General features: G+C 41.6%; 1 protein-coding gene across 1 annotated transcript in view; it reads right to left on the reverse strand.

Moving 5' to 3' along the window:
* Positions 1-24,345, reverse strand: part of col12a1a (collagen, type XII, alpha 1a) — a 241,698-nt gene that overhangs the window by 206,018 nt on the left and 11,335 nt on the right. Inside the window, exons 2-7 of the mRNA XM_078405469.1 lie at positions 21,443-21,550; positions 15,015-15,131; positions 5,735-5,878; positions 5,218-5,274; positions 2,674-2,937; positions 1,673-1,837 (exon numbers count right to left, since the gene is read on the reverse strand). Coding sequence (XP_078261595.1) covers positions 1,673-1,837; positions 2,674-2,937; positions 5,218-5,274; positions 5,735-5,878; positions 15,015-15,131; positions 21,443-21,515 — 820 coding nt within the window. The 5' untranslated portion in view covers positions 21,516-21,550. The remainder of the gene's footprint in view (positions 1-1,672; positions 1,838-2,673; positions 2,938-5,217; positions 5,275-5,734; positions 5,879-15,014; positions 15,132-21,442; positions 21,551-24,345) is intronic.

Genomic DNA, 24,345 nt, shown 5'->3' on the forward strand with positions numbered 1-24,345 from the left:
TCCCCGTTTTCTCTCTCCCTCCATTTTTGAAAAGTGGGGTTACATTAGCTATCTGTGGAACTCATTGCCACAGGGGGCTGTTGAGGCCAAGTCAGTGGATATTTTTAAGGCAGAGATAAACAAATTCTTGATTAGAATGGGTGTCAAGGGTTAATGGGAGAAGGCAGGAAAATGAGATTAGGAGGCAGAGATCATCCATGATTGATTGGCGGACTAGATTCAAAGGGCCCAATGGCTTAATTCTACTCCCATAACTTGTGAACTTATGTGAGAAGAGAGAAAGAAATGGGATTGACAGGGGTGTGAGTAGTCCTTTATTATGTTGGCTGCTGTCCCAAGATAGCATTAAATGCACATAGAGTAAAGTTGGGGGGGGTAGAGGGGGTGGTTTAAGTGATGTACTTGGATGCATTCAGAAATCTGTAATTTCCTATGGCAGAATAGTTACCGTACCAAAGATAGACACAAAAAGTTGGAATAACTCAGCAGTTTAGGCAGCATGTCTGGAGACATGAAATAGATGACTTTTCAGGTTGAGATCCGTTTTCAGTCTGAAGAAGGGTCTCCAACAGAAATGTCACCTATTCCTTTTCACCAGAGATTCTGCCTGAACCGTTGAGCTATTCCAGCTTTTTGCGTCTATCTTCGGTGTAAAACCAGCATCTGCAGTTCCTTCTTACACAGTTACCATACCAAGCTGTGTTGCATCCAGATAGAATGCTTTCTATGGTACATCTGCAGAAATTGGTCAGTCTTTGGGGATATGCCAAATTTCTTTAGCCTTCAGAGGAACCAAAGAGAAGGTAAGCCATGAAAGGTCATAAGACGCTGTCAGACTTGTGTAAAGAGGAATGATAAACAGATTGCTGTGGTATCACCACAGGATACATAAAAATCTTTATTAGCTGATGAAATGAGGACAATGTTGTAACATATGGCAGCATAGCAGCCAATTTGTAAACAGTGTTAAAGTGAAATAAAGGGAGTTTAGCATTCTGCTGCATTGCACTTCTGGGAAAGAAAAAGTTAGCATTGAAAATAGCGGAAATCCAAATTATGAAGATTATGCCTGGAACTGGAATAAACAGGATAACACCATGAGGACAATGTTCCCTACAGCAGAGAGGGGAATGTTTGAGACTGCAGATGAAAAGAAGGTTTCAAAGAAGAAAAATATCATTAATCTATATTCTGACCAGATGTGCAAGAGAAAGACATGCCAAAGGTCCTCCCCAGATGTTGGAGAAGTATATAAATCTTGCATACATTTGGATTTTATAGGTAGCTGCCAATGAAAGCACCAGCCTTGGATGTATAAGTTAGGATGTGGGATTGATATATATTTTCATTTGTTTATTTTGGCCAGCAGCGAGATGTACATTGTAAAATGTTTCCACAAGACACTGAGTCTATTTTGGTTTGAGTCTGTGGGGGAAATAGGCTCTTCGGACTGGATGGGTCTTTCTTACCCTTCCATAAACAATGCGGGTTCTGCATTATTCCTCAAAGGGTGTTTCCCTGACCCCAATTGTCCATGAGATGACCTTTTTGAGCTACTGAAACTGCACCCACTCTGCTAATTAGGGATTTCCAAGGTTTAGACAACATAGGAAGAATGATAAGCATGTGCATTTTTTTGTTAGATAAGAAAGAACAGATGAAAATAACCTACCCAAAGCAAATACTTCAACCCCGCTGCTGCGAAGGGCTTCAGCACTTTCTGTCACTGGGTCCTGTGATTTCCCATCAGTGATGATTACTGCTATCTTAGGATAGGATTTCCTTGCTCCAGCACCTTCATTGAAGGTGTTCTTTACTAGGTAATCCAGAGCTTCACCTTCAGAAACAAAAGAGACCAATTTCAATTACGACCAATTCAAGCAAAGACAAAACCAATCGTTAATCACTCTGACTGTTGAGACATTAACGTCTTCCTGACATTTCCACCATTATATATATTAAACCCATGAGCCCTGTGATTTGATCCCAGTCTGCATAAGCATGATCTTACGTAAGCATTTTTCTGAATATCAATCATCTGAACCCCACAGTTAGATTCTAGTTTCTAACCCCTTTCAGGCATCCATTACATTCTAGAGTGCTTCAGTAACTTCCCCTTGAACATACCGTCAGTGGCACTGAACACACAGTCTGGCGGCATTTCGGGTAGAGACCCTTCTTCAGACTGATGTCAGACTCCTACCTAAAATTAAATTTTACCTCCTACCCAAAAAATTAAATTAATCATCAGCACCATCATAGACCTCACCATTTACGGCGATCTACCCTCTAATGCCTCCAAACTTATCGTTCCCCAGCCCCGCACGGCCCGATTTTACCTCCTACCTAAAATTAAAAGCCTTTGTCCCGCCCCCATGACATCAGTCTGAAGAAGGGTCTCGACCCGAAACGTCACTCATTCCTTCTCTCCTGAGATGCTGCCTGACCTGCTGAGTTACTCCAGCATTTTGTGAATAAATACCTTCGATTTGTACCAGCATCTGCAGTTATTTTCTTACACAGTCTGGCAGCATCAGTAGTCTGCTTCCCGAAACCCATTTAATGTGAGGATTACCAACTAGAGATAACTTTATAGATAGCATTTTTTTTTAAATCTCAGTGTAAAAACGCAAGTGAACTGTTTGGAAACAAAATAGGAAAGATATTCTGTACCAGTCATAGTATTTCCCCCTTTGTAGGGGAGATTGGTAATTGCATTGAGCAGGTCCTCCTTCCGGCTGTATTGGTTCAGGTCGAATTCTGTTCTTGTGTCTGAACTGTACTGGACAATTCCAACTCTTGTTTTGTCGTCTCCGATCTCAAATGCAGATACAAGGGAGTAGATGAATTCCCTGATCCTTCTGAAATTTGCTCTCCCCACGCTCCACGATCCATCAACCAGAAAAACTAAGTCGGCCACAGCCATGGCTGAACATTCTGAAGAGACAAACCATGGCAAGGGTTATTAACAGGGAGAATTAATGTGGATTAACAACCACCCAGAGCACAGCAAACGCACACAGCAGTTACATAAGGGGATGTAACACTATAGCTGGCAACTTAATTGGCCATTGTAAATTACCCCCAGTGTGTAGATGAGTGGTAGAATCTGGACGGCATTGATGTGATTGTGAGAACATAATAAAATTATAGTCTATAACGAACGCAAATAGGTGCTTGATGGAGCACGTCCTGATGCACACCATTCCTTTCCCTCTCCCAATGCTGCTTGACTTGCTAAGTTTCTGCAGAAGATTGTTTGTTGCAGCAGATTCTAGCATCTGCAATCCAAGTTCTTGGTGGTTTGTCTGGACTCAATAGACCGAAGGACCTGTTTCCATGCTTTCTGACCATGCACCAAAAATGCAAAGTAAGGGGGACTGGAAGACGCAAAGGAGATTTGCCCAACAGACCAAGACTGAGGGATATCATTCGCATGGGGTTGAACAGTAGGAGTGTTAGGATGATTGTTCCTTGTGGGTCACAGTCTCAGAATAAGGAGTTGCTAATTCATAACTGAGGTGAGAAGAAATTTCTTCACCCACATGATGGTGAATCTTTGGAATATAGTAACCGAGAGCTTTTGAAGCTCAGTCACTGAATATGCTTAAGAACATGAATGTGATGATGAGATTAAAAAATCAGCCATGATCATTGAATGGAAGAGCAGGTGTAAGGAGTTGAATGGCTTCCGCCTGATTCTGCTTCTTATCCTCAGGCAACATTACAAGAGATCTAAGGGGTAGGTTTTCCATATAAAAATAGCAATGGGTGTATGGACCGAGCTACCAGAGGAGGTGGCAGAGACTGGAGCACTTACTTTGTTTAAAAGTTATTTATATATGAACTTTGATAGGAAAGGTTTAGAGGGATATGGCCTTGAGACAGCAAATGGGGTTAGAGTAGTTAGGCTTTATGGTCAGCATGGATGAGTTGGGCCAAATGGCTAATTTCTGTGCTGTACAGCTCAATAAGAGTGTTTGAGATCACAACACAGCTTCATCCTTGCACGAAACATTGTTACTCCCTCCAAAGCCAGTGTCAATTTAATAATCCAATGTTATCTTCACCAGCCTCCCATTATAAATTGGCATTGATGAACCTGCTGCCTATGTTCCAACTGTATTCATGTATACTATTATTCGACAGGGTAGCATGCAGAGCTAGGTAGTGGCAAATAATAAACCATTACCAAAACCACAAAATGTATTCACTCATCACCAATGTGCGTCCTAACTTTTACAGTTTTGGTCTTGCAACTCCATTTTAAAACTGTCAGACTTCTTTTCAAATGCCTGCCTGTGTAAGATACCCATCTTTACAAATCTTCCCCTTGGCCCTCTGCTAATTCTGGCACATCTTCAGTTTTCTTGCATGTGATAGGAGCAGAATTAGGCCATTCAGCCCATCAAGTCTACTCCATCATTCAATCATGGCTGATCTATCTCTCCCTCCTAACCCCATTCTCCTGCCTTCTCCCCAGAACCTAAAGAAACAATTACTTTCCTCTGACATTAGTGGCCAAAATGATCAGCTCTCTCTGTTGGATTCCTTCAATAACCTCCACCTTTCTACCCATCCCTCTTCCTTAACATCCACCACTTTGAACAAGCCTTTGGTCATCTCTCCTATTGCCTTCTGCAAATACTTTATGTCAGATTTTGTTAATATTCTTGTGATGTACCTTGGATTTTTTCCATATTTCATCTTCCATTTTTTCTTATAGCATAGAAAGAGGCCACTCTTTTCATTAAATCTATGTCAGCTCACAAGGAAATCCCATTCACTCCCTAATTTCCCCTGAAATTTATTGTCACCACATTCTCGGCAACTCTCCTCAGGTTCCACCAATCACCCACACAATAGGGGCAACTTAGTGCAATCGATTAACCTGCCAACCTATACATCTTCGGGATACGTGAGGAAATGGAAGTGCCCAGTCAAAACCAATGCGGTTGAAGGAACATAGGCATAAAATGCTGGAATAACTCAGTGGGTCAAGCAGCACCACTGAAGAAAAGGAGAGAATGTGCAAATTCCAGAGTCAGAAATAAACCCAGCTATCTGACTGCATGGGACAGCAGTTCCGATGGGTGCACTCCATGTTATTCTATTAAAGTGCTACATAAATCCAAATTGGTTTTACTTTATCTTGGTTTGTAAGAAATGGGAGACACATCTGAGGAGACAGAGAAGATTTAAACATATCTCACTTACTTTGGGAAAGTTCTTCTTTTTTCTCCGGCAGTTTTGTTGGTGTGCGACCTGACTGAACTAGGAAGTAAAAAAGTAAATGCATCAGCCAGCATATATAGCTGTTTTAATTTTAATCATCCAGCCACCATTATTTAAATACAGAGGATGTACAACAGTGCACCTACAGAGAATGAGTAAAAGGAATGGAAAGGAACAGAATCTGCCTGCCATTTAACGAGTAAAATGGTAAGAAAGGTATTGAATCTGTCTGCCAATTAATGGGTATATTTCTTGTACATTCACCCTGAGAGGAAAACAAGATTTTTACTCCAAAGGACTTGAGTAAATCAGTCACGTTTTTACCGAACATTACTTGCAGGCAAGGTCTTTGTTTTTTTGTTGTTGTCTGAAATTAATCTCAGTTCCTCTCCATTGCTGTAGATTTAGCACCCACATATTGTAAAAGGTGCTATTGATGCATCGAAAGGGGTTTTCCAACAGACCCTTAAGGAACTCTTGAGATGTAGTCTTTACTTACTTGTGAACTTTCCAGAGACTGGGACACTCTCAGAGGAATCGTCAAAGGCAACCAACACAATACTGTATTCTACTTCTGGGACAAGGTCTGTAAACGTGGTTTTACTTGCACCTCGGGGCAATACACTGTCTTTTGCAGGCTCTCCTGGAGTAAAATATAGAAGTAAAAACAATAAGGAAGCATGATTTTAAACAAATCTCCCTGCAAATGATATCTGAACTTAAAGGAACACATGATCGTTATCTACCAAACTAACTTGTTACTTGTTACTTGTTAAGTAACTTAATCTGTGCAAAAAAGAAAACTCACTGGATAAGATTTCTCACCCATTCTATAATGTGCCTGAAGTAGAAACAGGTAGAATTCCAAATAGTTGACAGATTATCAGTCTTCAAATGGCTGAGTTGAGTTAAAATTACCCAAGCTTTCAACATGGAGAAAACAACTCAGAGCTGCAAACTATTTCATCCACACTTGGCAATCACTAAGTGTGGATGAATTACAATCTGACTGCATGGACTCAATGCATTCAGTGATAACAACAACCTGGCAGGTGCATTCTATCTGTGTTTCACACACCTGTTTTATCTCTCCTGTCTATGCTGGGATGCAATGAGGCAAATTTTCTCAGTATTGATTTCCCTTCCACATCAGAAGCAAATGGGAGAAATTTGAGGGCCAATTCCTCATAAGCAATCAGCAAAGACCAGCCAACTCACACCTGAATCCTCCTGTCAATGTTGGTACCCAACAGCTTGTGAGCAGACAGACAGGATGACGCCTGGGCTGGGGTACAGGCAAATTGTAATGAAAGTAACAGAAGAAAAACATGTGCAAACTGAAGCATAAAAGACAGAAGATGAGACAGAGGTCCAGGTGAACTGTTGAGATGATGCCGTGCTAACCAGTGCAGTGTCGAAATTTACATGGCAAACAGAATCTGGACATTTCTGCTTATTGCCATTTTATCATATTTCCTTAAGACAGAGACAGAGGTTATTGTGGTCTATAAAATCTATGCCAACTCAAGTAACAATCCTACTCCCCCTCCAATTTTCCCTGTAACATATTGTCCCCAAAATTCGATCATCTCCCTTTTACTCCGACCCTTGCCTACATAGTAGGGCCAGTGGTCAATGGACCTACCAATGTTTATTGTTGTTCCATTAAAATCAACAATTTATTCAAACGCATTAGATGCCAGTCATGAGAAGATCCCAAATAGTTATCCGGTCCCTATGTAAAACAGTTATAAGATAAAAATGTAAGCTTTAAAATGAGACAGAACAGAATGACTGTGCCGAAAGGGAGGCATCCTTTGGTTGTGCCACTGAAATCTGCTCTATCAGATGTGTCTTTGTGTAGTGGTGCCTGGAAGTCATGTGACCAGTCTTCAAGAAACCAGGCTAATCAGTGCCAACAGCCTGTTCAATCGGTTGGGCGAGTGGACCATAGCCCATCATGTTCTCCTTCGACGAGCTTGACAGCTGCATGCCAATGATGGAGATTCTCATCATGGGTTCATCAATACAGTCTCTGCAATAAACTGGGCAGGAGGTGCGGAATCCCCAAAGAGTTTTGAAGAGCAGAGGTCTACAGTTATCTGTTCTTCCTGAGCCATAAGACACATATCATTTCTAAAATGACGTCTCAATTATCTTCCATGTGTCTAGTTCACCCTACAACATTAACACACAGAAGAGGGAATCCTGGCTAATTTTGCCTCATATTGGCATGGAGAGGCTGAAGCCAGCTGTTCCATACTTGACTGCATATTTCTTTCCTCGTGGCTTCTCCCTTCCCACCACCACTAGTTAATTCATGAAGTCATAAGTCATAAGGAATAAGACTAGAATTAGGCCATTCAGCCTATCAAGTCTACTCCACCATTCAATCATGGCTGATCTAGCTCTCCCTCCTAACCCCATTTTCCTGCCTTCTCCCCATTACCTCTGGTACCTGTATTATTCAAGAATCTATCTATCTCTGCCTTACAAAAATATCCACTGACTTGGCCTCCACAGTCTTCTGTGGCAAAGAATTCCGCAGATTCAACACCCTCTGACTAAATAAATTTCTCTTCATCTCCTTCCTTAAAGAACATTCTTTAATTCTAAGGCTATGACCTCTAGTCCTAGACTCTCCCACTAGTAATTCAGCATAGCCTGGGTAGTCTCTTCTGAAGCTATTATTTGGATTTCACTTAGACATAATTTTTGGAGGAAAAATGTTTGTAGATGATACAAAAACTGACCATCAGGTTGACCGTGAGGAAGAAAACTGCAGGAATTGTAGTAAATGTTATGTGAAGCATTGGTGAGCCTGCAATAGAGCACTGGTTTCAATCATGGCACAAGTGAAAAATTATCCAGAAATATTGAAGAGAGGCTACAAGTAAGATGAAAGGAGATGAGCTCAGAGAAAAGATAACTGAACCACAGGATTCCTAGTCTTGTAAGGAAGGCATTGGAAAGGAAGATCTGCAAATCATGTGGAAAAGATAAGCAGAATAACCCAGAAGAAGTGGAGCCAAAGACATCATAAATGCATTCAGCAGCAAGTTAAAATATTTTCAGCAGGAGTAGGGATTACTTTCATGACCCACATGAGTTTCATTATAACACCAGTGAATAAAACTGCCCCAGGAATATTGGTTATAATTTGCACTGCATACATCAAATCTGGAGCAATGTAGATGTGGGTTCATTATCAATTCACACTAGCTCTTTCAATATTGTTCCCATGTTCCAAGAAGGGGTGGGGTAGTGAAGAAGGTAGATGGACGGAAATGTCTCAACCTGAAACGTCACCTATTCATGTTCTTCAGAGATGCTGCCTGACCTGCTGTTACTCCAGAACTGTACCCTTTTAGGTAGACGGACAGGAAAGATTCAGAGAATATGTTCCAAATGTGGGCAAATGACACAAACTTAGATGGGCAGCTTGATCAACTTGGATGGGTTGGGCTGTATGCTGTTTGACTCTATGACACTAGGAAAACAAGAGACAATTAGAAAGGTAATGCTAATATTAAAAAGATAATGCTAATATTAGGAGAGCTAACGTAGATGTATGAGCTTCAAGGGGCAAGCAAGCTTCTCTCGTCTTTTGGTTTTAGAAATGACTACATTTCGTGCTGAAGACCTTTCAGTTTTTTTCCCACAAATCCAGTGGAAAATGTAACATCTGGAATGGATTAATGCTTCCCTCATTTCCACCCCCAACTAACACTGCAGCATAGGTATGTAGGTTAATTGGCTGGGTAAATGTAAAAATTGTCCCTAGTGGGTGTAGGATAGTGTTAATGTACGGGGATCACTGGGCGGCACGGACTTGGAGGGCCGAAAAGGCCTGTTTCCGGCTGTATATATATGATATGATATGATATGATAGTGCTGTAAGGAATATGCATTAGGAAGAAAGATGATGGAATTCTGCCTAAATTCCATTACTTTTCTCTGTTCGCACAGTTCATGCTGGAGACCACCTGTAAAGTAGTCATGAAAAGAAGCAGGTCCCTTGGTGTATGACAGATTTCACATCAGTGGCCATGAGCAGGATATGGCCTGCAAATATTTTTTCCAGAGGATGATCATTCCTGAAATCAGTCTAGACACTGGCAGTACTGGCTCCACTGATGGTTGTTGCAGACTCAGAAATAAATGATGGGTTTGGCATTTCTTTCCCCTTCAGATTGGGCAATGTGTGGAAAACTTTGCCAGTGAAGGCTGACAGCTCTCAAGTTTGGAGATCCAGATGTGGAATCTTCCTCTTTCTGCAGTGTTGCCAATTTCTTCCCTGGCGGGAACATTTAGGACTAGGACAAAAGTATACAAAACCCATTCCAAGTTATTTAGGATTGGATTCTTATATCGGTTTTTGGATCCTGGTTGAGGTGCAATTTCAGGAGTAGGGCTGACTACCTTCTCTTTCTTCCCTCTACCGGGCACGTCAAGTAATTCAGTAAAGCAGAGCAAGTATTGTAGACTCACAGTAACAACCACCATCAACTGCCTCTCCCATACCGAGCTCCTACCCCTGCCGACAGACAGCAATTCATGTGTCCAGTGCAAGCTATACCCTCAGTCATTTCAAGCCATCTTTGTACATGCTGGGATTACAGTCAAGCTCTTGGTGTCCAGCAAATGATTCCTATATGGATTTATCTTATGACCTTATGGATAGATGTCTAACCGAATAACAAGTAAAATTTCCATACCACCAATATAAATAGATATTGAAAGATATGATAATTGTAAACTTCCTACATTTATAACCATGAGATTGTGCTCATATAATTTTATGTTCCCAGATTAGCTTCCTATCAATCTGTTATTATTAACTTCCACGTCCAATCTAATAATAGTAACTGTTTCTTAAACAGTTCCAATGGTTCCCACTGTATTTAAAGACAAGATCTTGACATTCAAAAATACTAATGGTATGTTAGCCTTCAAAATTAGAAGCCAGGAATATTAAGGGATATTCGGACACAATTGCATAAAACTCTGATTGCAATATTGGTCATCATGTCTTAAGATAGTGAGGTAGCTGGACTGTGCAGAATATAAACTTTACAGAGACCAGGCTACGATTCCTGGGCTGTGGCATGAGGGTGCAATCAATGATACACCTTATTGACAGGAAGCTAATATGAGAGTATAAAATTGTCTGATATATATAATGCGATTGAGATGTTTAGTATCTTGGAAAGAATTAATAAGATAGATTGAGACAATCTTTTTTTGCTGAGTGCTTCGGTAGTGAATGATAGAAGATGGGGGAGACAGGGTCTAGAACAAAAGTATACAAAATCCATTCCAAGTTAAACATTTTCACTCAAAAGTCTCAGAGTTTAGAACTTCCCGTAACTGCAATAGTTGCTCACACAATAAATATTTTTTGACCTAAGGTTGCTGGAATATTATGGCAAAATCAGGGCCAGTGCAATGGAACAAGTAATGAATGACAATAGCCATGACCTCACTGACTACTGAAACAGGCTTGAGGGACTGAACGTTCCCAAGTTTTTCTACAGTCTTCCTTCATGCATAATCCTGCAGGAAGCTGACTGACAATTCTTTTTTTTTTCATTGAAATACTTTGAATCCATTTACCTATTTATAAAGTGCAATTATAAACTAGCATTATTTTATCATTTTTTAATAAACTTATAAAAGAACAGACCATGTTGTCAACCTTTGGCTGCAATAGATGCAAGTGTAGATTGAAGAATTTAATTACAATCTAGGCTCCACACTATAAGCTCTGAGCTGGTCCCAAATAGAATGCCTATCCTGTAAAATAACATTTGATTATCAGGTGAGAATTTTGATTGCGAAAAGTTTTAAAAAGTAACAAACAGCCAGTATTTGGCATTCAGACCCTGCCTGATTTTGACTTCAATGTGAGTGAGAGCTACATATTGTTTTCTTTAAAATTCACCACAACATCTAAGGCTAGTGATTAACCTGATTTATGATATTGTCTGATCCAATGGCTGGAAATCACTGCCAATAGTAACAGCAGCTGTAAGCTAAGCATATTTTCTTGACATTCTTCTTTTTTTTAAATTGGAGGTTTATCTGCCTGAACTAATCACTTTAACACCTGCATATAAATAGCATGGAAGTTAACATACTTTGCATGGTTCCACTTCTCTCATCAATAGAAATATGCAACCTTGTTTTTTTTGCACACGTAAGGCTTGAATTACTGTTCCATCGGTGGGATTTTCATGGCACGTCAAGAGCACAATGAAGAGATAGACAGATGAAGGTGTTCCATTTTCCCTCAGGAAATGGCAAAATTGTCCTTGTTGAATACTGAAGATATCAAAATACTTTCCACTCTATGCCTTCCCTTGGGCATGTCAATTCAACAAGCCATAAAGCTCTCAGACTTGACACCAGCTCTGCAGCGACTTACCTACAAAGTTAATCTAAGCAGTGGTTGCAGGCAGTGTGCATCTCAATTCCCGGCATTGGGAGCAGACAGGAGTCATAGTCAGCACAGAAGGAGCATACCACCTCACAACTGCACACTCACCCATTCTGTCAGACACATTCTGCCTTACCTACAGCTGAGTCTGCAGGTTCCACACTGGCCTCACCCCAGAATTGGGGTGAAAGCAAGTCAATCTTGACATATCTCCAAGATATGGGAAGGTAATGAGAAAATGGTATTGAGACAGAGGATCAACCATGATCAAATTAAATGGTAGAGCAAGCTTAAAGTGTCAAATGTCCAACTCCCAGTATTACTTTCTGTGATTCTATGACTACCCAAAACACTCTGAAGGAGAAACAAGAAAATTAATAGTTTCTTTGTTTCCAAAGGGAAGGACCAGCCATGGTTCTCATGACTCCTTGACACTTTCTGGAATATCTCCATTTGTGGATCCAGGATTGCACAGAGAACTGACATTCTTAAAACCTCAAATGGCTCCCATGATGGTACAGTTTGCTGATCTTCATTGTTAAAGATCAGGGTACACAAATGCCTTGCCTTCGAACCTTAGATATTTATCATTGAGCCACCAAGACCACACATGAAGTTCATAATAAAATTAGGCTGTCCATAATAACAAATCCCAGTGTTCTGAGTTTGGATTCATCTATCAATGAGGCAACATAGCTGAGAGAGAAGAAAAAAAAGTACAAACCACCAGCTCCACAGAGATCAAAGAGCTCCAACTAGCAGGTAGGAATTTTAAGTTGAAATGAAAGGGATTCTTGAGATTCGTAATCATCTTAACAAGATTCAGGGCAATGTGTAGCCCATGAACCCTGGAGCTTTTTTAACTGATCAAAGAGGAGCAGTAATGGTACAAAGAGACCAAGCAAGGAGTCAGTAACACTTGAAGAGAAATGGGAAATTTATGAGAAAAAATACAAATCAGTTCATTAAATAGGCTTCAGTTCATGTGCAAAGGAAAATCCTTTCCTTAATTGCATACAGATTTTATTATTGGTGCACCATTAACAATATCATTGTTTTGACCTGTTTCCACAACTTGCAAACAAAACCTTCTGTTATTTTCATTAAAAATATATTTTTTTTAAGAGCTATAAGCTTTAAATACTATCCAAAGGCATTAAAATCAGGGAATCTCTGGAATGTACCATTTGAACTCTGTCACAGTGGGGATTATTTTTATATCAGACCTATTCATTAAGATGTGGCTCTCATCTGTGTTTACCATGGATAAAGACATTGGGGTGAGGGAATGCAGGGAGGTTAATAGTGATGTCTTGAATATAATGAAGGGGAGGAGGAATGAATAGAATACAGAAGAGGAGGTGCTGGAGGTCATAAAATGTATTCAAGTAGATAAAAAGGCCAAGTGTACCCTAGAAAATTGTGGGAAGTTAGGGAAGAAATGGCAGAAATATTTCGATCATTGGTAAACATGAATGAGGGGCTGGAAGACTGGAGTGGGTATTATGCAACGATTACAAGGAAAACCCTCAGCACTACAGACCAGTGAGTCTTACATCAGTGGTAGGTAAATTATTTGAGGTTACTCTGAGAAACAGGATTTACCAGCATTTGGAAAAGCTAGGGCTGATGCAATGTGCATGTCTTGTCTCAAGAATTTGATTGAGATTTTTTAAAAGGTGACCAAGAAGGTTGAGGAGAACAGAGTGGTAGACAATGTCGACGTGAACTTTATTGAGGCTGTTGACTAGAAACTGCAAAGTTAGATCACATGTAAACCAGGGTAAGCTGGCCAATGTGATACAAAATTGGTTTGAAAGTAGGGATCGGAGAATGGTGGTAGAGGGTTGTTTTTCAGACTGAAGACCTGTAACAAGTGGTGTGGCACAGGGATTGTTGCTGGATCCACTGTTATTCATTATTTATATTATTGATTAGTGAGTAATAGTGCAGGTAGTATGGCAAGTAAGTTTGCAAATAACACTAAAATTGCTGGTATAGTTGTCAGTGAAGGTTATCTACAATCATAACGAGATCTTGCTCAACAGTGCCAATGGGCTGAAGAATGGCAGATGGAGTTTAATTCAAATAAATGTGAGGTGTAGCATTTAGCTGGAACAAACCAAGGCTGGACTTGATGGCAAGAAGGTGATGACACAGTTGGACAGAGAGTAAAGAAGGTGTTTGGCATGTTTGCCTTAATTGATCAGGGTTTTGAGCACAGGAGTTGGCACGTCAGGTTACATATGCACAAGATATTGGTCAGGCCACATTTGGAATCGTGTGCACAGTTCTGGACACTGTTATAGGAAGGATGTCATTAAACTAGAAAAGTTGCGAAATTGACTTACGAGGCTGTTAACTGGTCTGGTAGGTTTGACACAGACGTTTTGAGTATATGAAGCAAACTGGTAGTGGTAGAGGCATGTACAATCACAAAATTTAAAGGATGTTTGGACACATACAGTATGTGAACAGGGAAGGTTTGGTGGGACATGAGCAAAAAAAAATTCACGGGATTTTTGGTTTGCCTACTTGTGCAGAACAAACAAGTCAAGCCAGAGGGGCCTTTTTCTATGCTTAACACTTTGACTCTCAGTAAAGCTGTCCAGCTCTGCTGTCTCCACTTTACTGGGTTTGCCTCAACTAACAATCTAATTGACATTGGAAATATCTGTCATCAGTCAATGTGACTATGAAGCAGTTGACAATGGTAAAATCTTAACTTGTTCACCATTGTCTTTAGGGAACCAAACCACCCTGTATGACTTTTATACATTTCAACCCTTCTTCTCCTTGGCCGTTGGTGGAAGCTAGTGCAGAAAGGTTTAAAAAGTGGGGAAGATAAAAGATCAGCTGTGATCCAACTGAATGGAGAGGCACCAAGAGGCCTCACCTTGGTTCCATTTCTTGCTTCCCGCTGTTATCAGAGGCATTGCGCATTGCTATTTAACGCAAGAGGTTCTTATATTCTGGATAAACTATCCACCAGTGCATGGAATCAGATTCAAGATCAAATCTCCTTAAATATTCTTAAGTTTGTTTGTATTACCCGCCAGTGCATGGAAGCAGATTCAAGAGCAACTTTCCTTGAATCTGCTTCAGGTTCAGGGTACATTTGCAATGTGGCCAATGACTTGGGTAGATTTTATCAAGAGACGGACCTGATTTTGATTCTGTCCATCCTGGGCCATTTTGATAGTCTTAAGCTTTTTCTTTGGGAGGGGGATACCATGGAACGGGCAGGCGTTTTTTTGGAATCTTAAATCTTTCTTTACAAGTGATACACGTGCCACCTATCCCCTGGTGCCTGATGTGTCCCCAGGCGGGTTGTACTCACCAGTTGCAGACGTTAATGTCAATTTGTAGCCTCTAATTCTGTTTGGCGAACGCCTCCATGTCATTTGAACTTTACTTTCAGATAAAATTTTAAACCTGAGATGTGATGGAGGCTCTACTGCGGAGAGAAAAGGTAGCAAAACAAAAGGAAGGGGCGTCAGTCTCGGTCTGGACTCCCGCTTTGTGAATAATGTAAATAATTTGTGTAAAATCTGTTCACGGTGCAATAGTTAAAAGCAGTATCGAATGACAGCTAAGCGTTTGAAGACCCACATAAAATCTTTGCATAAATTTGCTTTCAACAATAGGCATTTCGAGCTTTGATGTCTATTGTTGGCAAGTAAGGACAACTATAAAACACGTGTCAGAAGCTGACGGGAACACAGATAAATAATGACAAGTAATAAGAGCACATGGCCAACACAAACATCGGGCATTCTGCCGCAAGGGCAGTGTACAGCGAAAAACAAAACAAAAGATCAAACACGATGAACAACAAATCAGATACAAGTACAACGGGTAAACAGATAGTGTTCAAATGGGCAAACATCTCACAGTGAACTCAAGTTCTGATTATTGCATGCTGATTCCACTCAATACAAAGCTGGTCAAATTACTGCCCATAATAACAAGACTCACGCTGAAAGTTACACGTCGCTGTGTCAATTCGGGGTGGGGGGACTGGGGAGGGAACTTGCAATATATACTGGTCAGAGCTACTGGAAGGGTCAATTTTTTTTTCAATTCGCGCCTGCAACAAAATTAAAAATCTGCCAACAAAATGTTTTTTTTTTTAAATTGTTTGTTTTAACCGTTTCGGTTTTACATAGTTTTGGAGAAAAATAATTGACTTAAAAAAAATCAAGGATTCATAAAACTTGTTTTAGCTTCGATGGAATTCGCTACAATAGTTCAATCAACGGTGATCCGCAGATTTTATATAATGTATTATTGTCACGCTTTACGCCTGGCTTCACACTGGAACAATGAAATTGTTTTGTTTGTATGATCAGACGAAAAAGAAATACAAGATTTCACCCATTAAATGAACAAAAATGTAATGACTGGTTAACCAATCAATGGAAATTGACCTCTCCGTTAAAGCGCCGGCGAGACCTGAAAATCGCTACTTAAAGATCCGAACAGGGCCGTGTGATCGTCTGATAATTTGCGATAGCTTCTGTATTGAAATAAATCACGATAATGATTTTGTTAATCTGTACACCAGGTCACACTGGCGATCTTCAAAACACGCACTGGTGTTTACGAAGGACCCCAGCTGGAGTTGCTGTAACAGTCACTGCATCTTAACAGGCAAGCTTATTATCAAAATCCACAGGCAAAGACAATGCAAGACGTTCACGGGACCTTCACAGAGAAACGGAAGTGTTACTAGCAGTCGTGCTTCTGTATAATAACCAGAATCCACCTGTATTTCACGTGTACCGGACCCTACGTTGGATTTAACCCAAGAGACACAAGAGACTGCTGATGCTGAATTCTTGAGCAAAACACACAAAACAAGCCGGCACCCGGGTAGCTTCTGGGTGTTAATTGATTTTATAATATGGATAAAAGGAAATTATTTGTCCCATGCAAGGCGGACCGGGTGATTTTCAAAAAAGGGTCAAAAGTGTTTTATTGTCATGAATACCATGGGTTGTGAAAATTCAATTTGTGGAGACCGGAAACCCATGAGGATTTAAAAACTATTTATTGTAGATGAGCGTATTACAGGTAGTGGTCATATGGGAGAGGCCGAAGAGAACGTGGGGGGAATAAAATGGGATTGGTGTATAATTAGTGCTTGATGGTGGGCTTTAGAATGGAAATTAGGAATGTCTTTAGCCAGAGGGTGGTGGATTCATTGTGGAGGCCAGGGGTGTGGTCTTCATTGCGGAGACCATATCATTTGGTATTTTTAATGCGGAGATTGATAGGTTTTTGATTAGTAAGTGTGCCAAAGGTTACAGTGAGAAGGCAGGAGAATGGGGTTGAGAGGGAAAAATAGATCAGCCGTGATAGAATGGCGCAGCAGACTCTTTGGGCCGAAGGGTCTAATTCTGCTCCTACACCTTATGGTCTGTTGGGCCGAATCGTCTGTTTCCATGGCGGGTTGTGGTGTGGCGGCTCGATTTCTCGTCAGACAGCTTCGATTAGACTTGCCCACATTATTCTGCAGTTTTCCAACCCACGTCCCTCTGCATTACTCGCAAAATACAGGAAGTCTTTTACATACAGGAGCACGGTAACAAACTGTACATAAATAAAACGTTCTGACACAAATAGTAAAATATATATATATATATACTTTGATTAGAGATCGGTCACAGTAATTAGTGTCTCACATATTCATGCAGATCGAAACTGAGTTGGAGCAACCCGAGTTTCCACCCTCACACAACGAAAGCTTGAACACAAAAGACTTTATTCACATATTTTATAATGATATTCCCATTCTTTTATTGTGCGCATGCAGGATTTGGGTGTCCCTTTTCAAATGTGCTTCACTTGACTGGAGCGGTTAGCTCAGGAGGACGTGCATCCGTCGGTCTAATGTTATTTTAAAATTCTCGAGTCTACTTTAAACTGCAAAAGAAATGAAGCTTAATAATTAATTCAGGTGGATTGTTTCCTTCTGTATACAATTTAACATGCAACCTGAAAACGCAAGGTGCATTAAACATGCCAACCTTTTGCTAAATCTGGAAATCTCTCGGCTATACTTGTTATAACCTCATGCACATGTCGGAGTTATAATCTGAGGTTATGGAAATAAATGTAACTTGCAAACTTATTCTTGTGTTAGTGTCCGGAACTGAGGAAAGCAGAATACCATTGTAAAATATTCTTCTTGTTTCCAAGATCAGGACAAATTTAATGCAAAGTCATATACATTGAGCAAATGTTCACTTTTTTTGGTTTGGTTAAATATCGTTAGGTGGAAATGAAAGGATTATTACCAACCTGGGTTTTTGTTTTAAATTGGGGAAAATGAGTCGCAGAGGGAGCAGAGTCGGTTAGTGCATCCAAACTTTCACCGACTCTTGTCCATGTGCCCACCCGGAGGGGTGGTGAGGGAGAGAGCTGGCTGCCCTCCCACAGGCCAGTGTCAATCCTGCCGAACTCCACTCGAAATTCCCAGCGATGGAGCGGTGGGAATGAGTCTGTGTCCCCACAGCGATGGAAAATCCGACGACAGCTTGGAGCTGATGACAACCTTATGAAGCGGTCAACATCCCCTGACCACACACGCACACACACACGCACACACAAACCATGATGGGGAAAAGTAAAAGGCCCCTAAATTTAGGGCAACTCGACCAGCCTGTAGCCATCTGAAGATCCGTGGATCTTTTGCTGTTTAACAAATTACCCCAAATGCGGATTGTCCACCGGCGAAAACTATATATAAATTGCATTGCAATGCAGACGCAAGGAAGTGGAGATGCTGGGTTTTTTTAAAAACACAAAGTTCTGGAGTAACTCAACGGATCAAGCAACATCTCTGGAGGACATCGATCGGCGAGGTTTCGAAGTTCTTCCAGAGATGTGTCTGGTCCGCTGAATTACTGGAACATTTTGTGGTATTTCTTGCCACCGCATAAATTGGAGGAAAGTGATGAAGGGTCCTCTGCCGTCCACTCAATGCGATCACTCTTAACATATTGGTACATTCACACTGAGCTTGTTCATTGCTCCTCGCAGTGAAAGTTCAGATTTTTCTGCCGCGGTTTTCTCGGGCAAAGGTCGATTTTTCGTCCGATTTTCACACTCACGCAGAGCCAAGTTCCGTTTTTAAGTTGGAGTTGGCAGCCAATTAACCACACGGCTAGCTTGATCGACCTGTGCTGTGTGCAGGCTGTCATATGTGCTTTTATAGTTTATGTATAATATCATGTGTAGCAATGGAAATTACTTTTTTTAAGATTCGACCCCCACTCCCCATCACAACTCTCCACGACTCAGACACTTTTATTGAAAGGGGACAGTTTCAGCCTGCAGGTCAACTGTGGCTTCATTCTCTCATGCCCGAGGACCGGGGAGTCTTCACAAGTCCGGAAGGTGCACTGTGGAGAAAGGTTTGGATCTAGACACGGCTTTCATTTGTAAATCCCAATGGTGCACGCTATTGCATGGCAAGGCGATTCGTATCACACAATAGCCACATGCAGCCAGCGAACGTCGCACCTTACAAGAGTTGAAATAATAATCCTATTCTGGGTTACTGAAAATGAAAGCGTGTTCCATAAAATACGACACGAATTTGCAGTCCCTGATCACAGCCACTGCTTTTCTCGCGCTCTTCAAACATTGTCCAAATATTTTAAAAAGGAGTACAGTACATTTCAAATCTTGCTGCTTTCCCTGTGACACTCATGGGGAATTCATTACCATGGCCTCTGTCTCGAGGGGAACATTTGTACGTCTATTTATTTGCGTTATTCGTTCCTTCCTTTGGGGTGTAAAAGGAGAACGTGTTCTCACTTGGGGTAAGTAGAGGTCGCAGATTGAAAAAACTATTGGCAAAGTAAGTTGCTGCGATCTTGCCTGTCCTGTTGGAAGGAGAGATTTCAAAAGAGAATTGGGATATAGATATAATGGAAAAATTGAAAGGGATCGCTTGAAGAGCTGGCAGACCCACTATTTGTAGGCTGTAAGATCCTTTGACATTTATTTATTTAGATTTCATATTTTCTTACGTTAAAGAAACCCGCAATTCACCCGTAAAGCCATGGCTACTCTCAGAGCTAATCCAGAAAGTCCATTCTCCGAGGTATTTCTACTTTTAGAGGCCCTTCGGGTATTTCCACTCTCCTGCCGTTTGCACAAGGTGTTCATTATTTAAACGTTTTTCATTGCATATATAAACCATTAAAGCTACGGGGTCATTCCATTAACCAATTATTTGTACACTTTTCCTTTCTTTTTAACAAAACCTTTCCTTTATATGGGAACCACTAAAACCACGGGATAGTTGAATTAACAAACGAGGATAGTTTGTACACGAGGTCAACCGGGACGTTGCCCGGGATCAGGCGTTGAGGTGAGACTGGATAGGCTGGGTTTGTTTTCGTGGGTGGAGAAGACCGGGCAGGGGGTGCAAATTGTAAGGGGAGTAGGTAGTGCACTCTCGGGCCAGGGCAGCACAGCTTACGGAGATCAAAACGTTCGAGTTGACTCGTTTGTTTTGTCACCAAGTTGGGATTTATCCAGTCGGCCGTCTGCTCTTCAATTCAACGAATCTCAGACCCGCCAACAGTCTGCGCTCCACATCTGGAAAACCTAACCTACTGTCGGTTTTGGTTTGAAAATCGCTTTAATTTCGTTTGTAATTTTTTTTTAATGACCGATTGTGTCAAAGGACTAGATACCTAAAGGGTCGTTGACCTGAACTGTCAACTCAGTTTCTTTCTCCACAGATGCTGTCTGACCCATCGAATACTTCTCTAATTCTTTGTCCTTATTGGACGCAGTGTTGAATATACCAGTGACCAATGCCACATATTTTGTGAAAGTGGTTGGAATCAGGACTTATATTATCCAAAGAATGACACAAAAAGCTAGAGTAACTCAGCGGGACAGGCAGCATCTATGGAGAGAAGGAATGGGTGACGTTTCGGGTGGAGAGTGTGCTATCCATATATTTCAATGTCACTTAACATTGTTTATGTGCAGGGACAGTATGCTATCCAGATTTGAAATGCACTGTATCCCGGCCGAAGGTCGAGACATGGAAAGTGACTAAATAGTGATCAGTGTGAAAATTTCAATGCCGTTGTGCGTGCAAAACCGTAACCCCCACCACCAACACCACCACCACCACCACCCCTGTTCTATTGACACTTTGTTTCTTGAAACTTTGCAAAGGCACAAAGATTATTTTCCTCGGTTTAAACAAGTGGCAGCCCGAATGCTGCCCGGTCCTATAGAATCTGCATGGTAGATGGAAAGAAAATAGTGCAATTATAAAAACATCTTTTGGATATAATTCGGAGCCAGCCGTTGAACGAAGGAGGTAAATATTCCACCTTCTCAAAGCTCTGTGCTGACGAACCAAATGACACCGTATTAATTGACGCGATGGTATCGATGAATGTCACACTGATGTCATTCCAGGGTTTGCGTGTCCTTTTAGGAATAATTATTATCGCCATCAAACCGCATCCAATAACAGAAGGTTAAGCAATACAATGAAATGATTCCGTTATTAAACGCGCGTTCCTTGTACCTATGGAGTGAAAAGTTACATTTGAGTGGGGTTTTTCCATTTGCTGTCCGTCCTGCGGAGTATTTTGCGGTGTCAGATGGCGCTAAAATCGCTGGTTATGAGACATGGGATGGATTGGCCAAGGGCATGGACTTGCCAACAGTCCTAGCCCTTGTGCCACTCCTGTCGGGAGTGAAGGGGTGTGGAAGAGACATTACCTTGAGCTTCTACCGAGGCGGCAAATACAGCTGCGAGGACAGCAGCAATCGCTAGGCTAAGCCTGCTCTTCATCTTCGCTTGATGCACTTACAGGATCATGAATGTATCTGGAAAGAGAAGATGCATCTCATCAGTGGCGGTGTACAGAAAACCTGGTCAAGGAACTGCCCCAGCAGTGGCAACTCAGCCCGTGGAAGCTTCTCACTCTCACTCACACACATATACAGTGCAGAACGCATACCTACACAATACAGAACACACACACAATAGAAAACATAGACACAATAAAAAAAAACACACATAACACATATACCGTACAAAACAAGCACACACAATACGCAACATACACATATACGCAATCGGATACACACACATATAGATACACACATATATATATATATATACTGCCCACATACACAAACATATGCCTATATTGTTGTCAAAACTGGAAAGGGTACAGAGAAGATTTACAAGGATGTCGCCAGGGTTAGAGGGTCTGACCTAAAGGGAGAGGTTGAATAGGCTGGGACTCTATTCCTTGGAGCGCAGGAGGATGAGGGTTGATCTTATTGAGGTGTTTAAAATCACGAGGAATAGATCGGGTAGATACACGGTCTCTTGTCCAGTGTTGGTGATTCGAAGACCAGAGGACATAGGTTTAAGGTGAACGGGAATATACTTAATAGGAATCTGAGGGGTAACTTTCTCACACACAGGGTGGTGGGTATAAAGAACAAGCTGACAGAGGAGGTAGTTGATACGGGGACTATCCCAACATTTAAGAAACAGTTAGACAGGTACATGGATAGGACAGGTTTGGAGGGATAAGGACCAAATCCAGGCAGGTGGGACTAGTGCAGCTGGGACTTGTTGGCCGGTGTGGGCAAGTTGGGCCGAAGTGCCCGTTTCCACCTTGTATCGACATATGACTCCCGGACTCTGTACACAGATAGAGACACATAAACACTATGCAAGCACACACTAAACACACTTTATAACACACACACCGCACACAAATAGAGACGCACATACCTGTATGCACACCCATATCCTCATGTTCCCATACAGATACATATGAATCTCTTCCGCACACGTGTATAGATATATGCGCCCACATATAGATATGCTCTTGACAGATACATACGCCTACTTACACGGGCACAGATACACAGATATACATGCATAAACAAGCACACAAACACACTTTCTCAAAACAGGAATATAATTATCCACAGGCGCCAGGCAGACCCAGTTGAACAGCCATCCACAAGTTAGTTTCATAGCAGTAAGTAACCATTACAAGTTTAAACCCCAGATACCGCCCTGGGGAAGTGATCGACCTGAAACGTTGGCTATGTTTTTCCATCGCTGATCCTGCTTGACCTGCTGAAGATTCTTTACTTTAAACCCCGAAACACAAGCCTGCTTAAAGAAGAGTTGGACTAGGCAATACATTATTCAGATTACTTAAAGCCCTAAAACAATCCAGACCGAATGACTGGATCAAAGAGGGGTCTGTAAACGAATACCCAAGGAACTCAGCATTGGATCCCGTATATGCTTGGGCGTCGGCCTAGTTCTGCTGCCTTGGGCCTGTCCTACTTAGGCGACCTTTTAGGCGACTGCCGGCGACTGTCAAAGTCGTAGCAGATCGCCGAACTTTTCTTTTACCCGACGACAATGACCACGACAATGCCGAGTCAGGTCAAGATTACAGCGTCTTCTGAAACATCGCGAAAATTCCCACGCTGTCAATGCTTCTCCGGCGTCCTGATTTTCGCTTAAATCACTGACAAGTCGGTAAGTACTTGAGAGTTTTGAACTATAACATCTTGTATGGGTTACTTAAACACCAAGCTTCACTGTAACAAGGAATAAACAGGATTTACTTCCAGTTTACTAATAGCTGGATTATTATTTTTTAATTAAAAAGTGGTTAAGTGGATTTTTGTGAAAAGTGTGTGGGTATTCTTTGAAAATGTACGGGAGGTGCATATCTGGTTTCTGGGTTGCATATCTGGGTTTGGAGCTCACTTTAAATGTAATGGCTGAGGCCATAAACATCGGGGAAATTCCCACGGTTACCTGACCGTTAAACTGTCGTCTCCAATCTACCTGTCAAATGTCCTGACGGTAAATAAATTGGTTAAACACAAGCATTTTATGGTATTTTGAAATGACTTAACTTATTTTTATATTATGTGCTAACTGCATCTTAAGAGAACCTATCAAACCTGGGGACAGCATGCGACAGCGACCGCAATAAGCTACGATGCTTGGCGACAAGCCAGCTGTCGCCGAGAAATTTCAACCCGTTTGATTTCTCGGCGACGCGCCACTACGATCCACTACGATCTTTGGAAGACTCCTCGCGATCATGCCCGCGACATCCCGGCGAACTGTCGGCGACAGCCTAGTTTTGCTATTAAATATCTGTGATTATACAACTTCAGCGGCAGCACGCTCACGCTTACCTGTCAAGGGTTTGCCAGCAACACTCCCACACTCAAACACCCCCCCCCCCCCTCCCGGGGGACTGATGTAAAAGGAATGGTGAAAACATAATGGGGAAGGTAGCCACCTCCTGTTTTTATAGGAGGCACAAGAGACAGAGGGAGCCCCGCATCGTCAGAAGCGCCAACCTTTTTGGTATATCTTTAACCCAAGAATACCCTGCCTTCTCGGGTGAATGTAAAGGATCTTGCAGTTTGTAGAATACTTCACGCAATCATTCTGGACAACAATCCTCCCACAGGCAGTGCTATCAAAATAGTTTAGCTGGATTATCTTTGTCTTTCTGTGCCAGAGAGCTTTCTGTCTACAAACTTGCCGCCCTGCCCATATCTCAGACTCTCAAGAGTAGTCCAGTTGGCATCTACATGTGAACTGCGGGTTACCAGCT

This window comes from Rhinoraja longicauda, chromosome 9 (assembly GCF_053455715.1).
Source record: "Rhinoraja longicauda isolate Sanriku21f chromosome 9, sRhiLon1.1, whole genome shotgun sequence".
Lineage (NCBI taxonomy): Eukaryota > Metazoa > Chordata > Chondrichthyes > Rajiformes > Arhynchobatidae > Rhinoraja > Rhinoraja longicauda.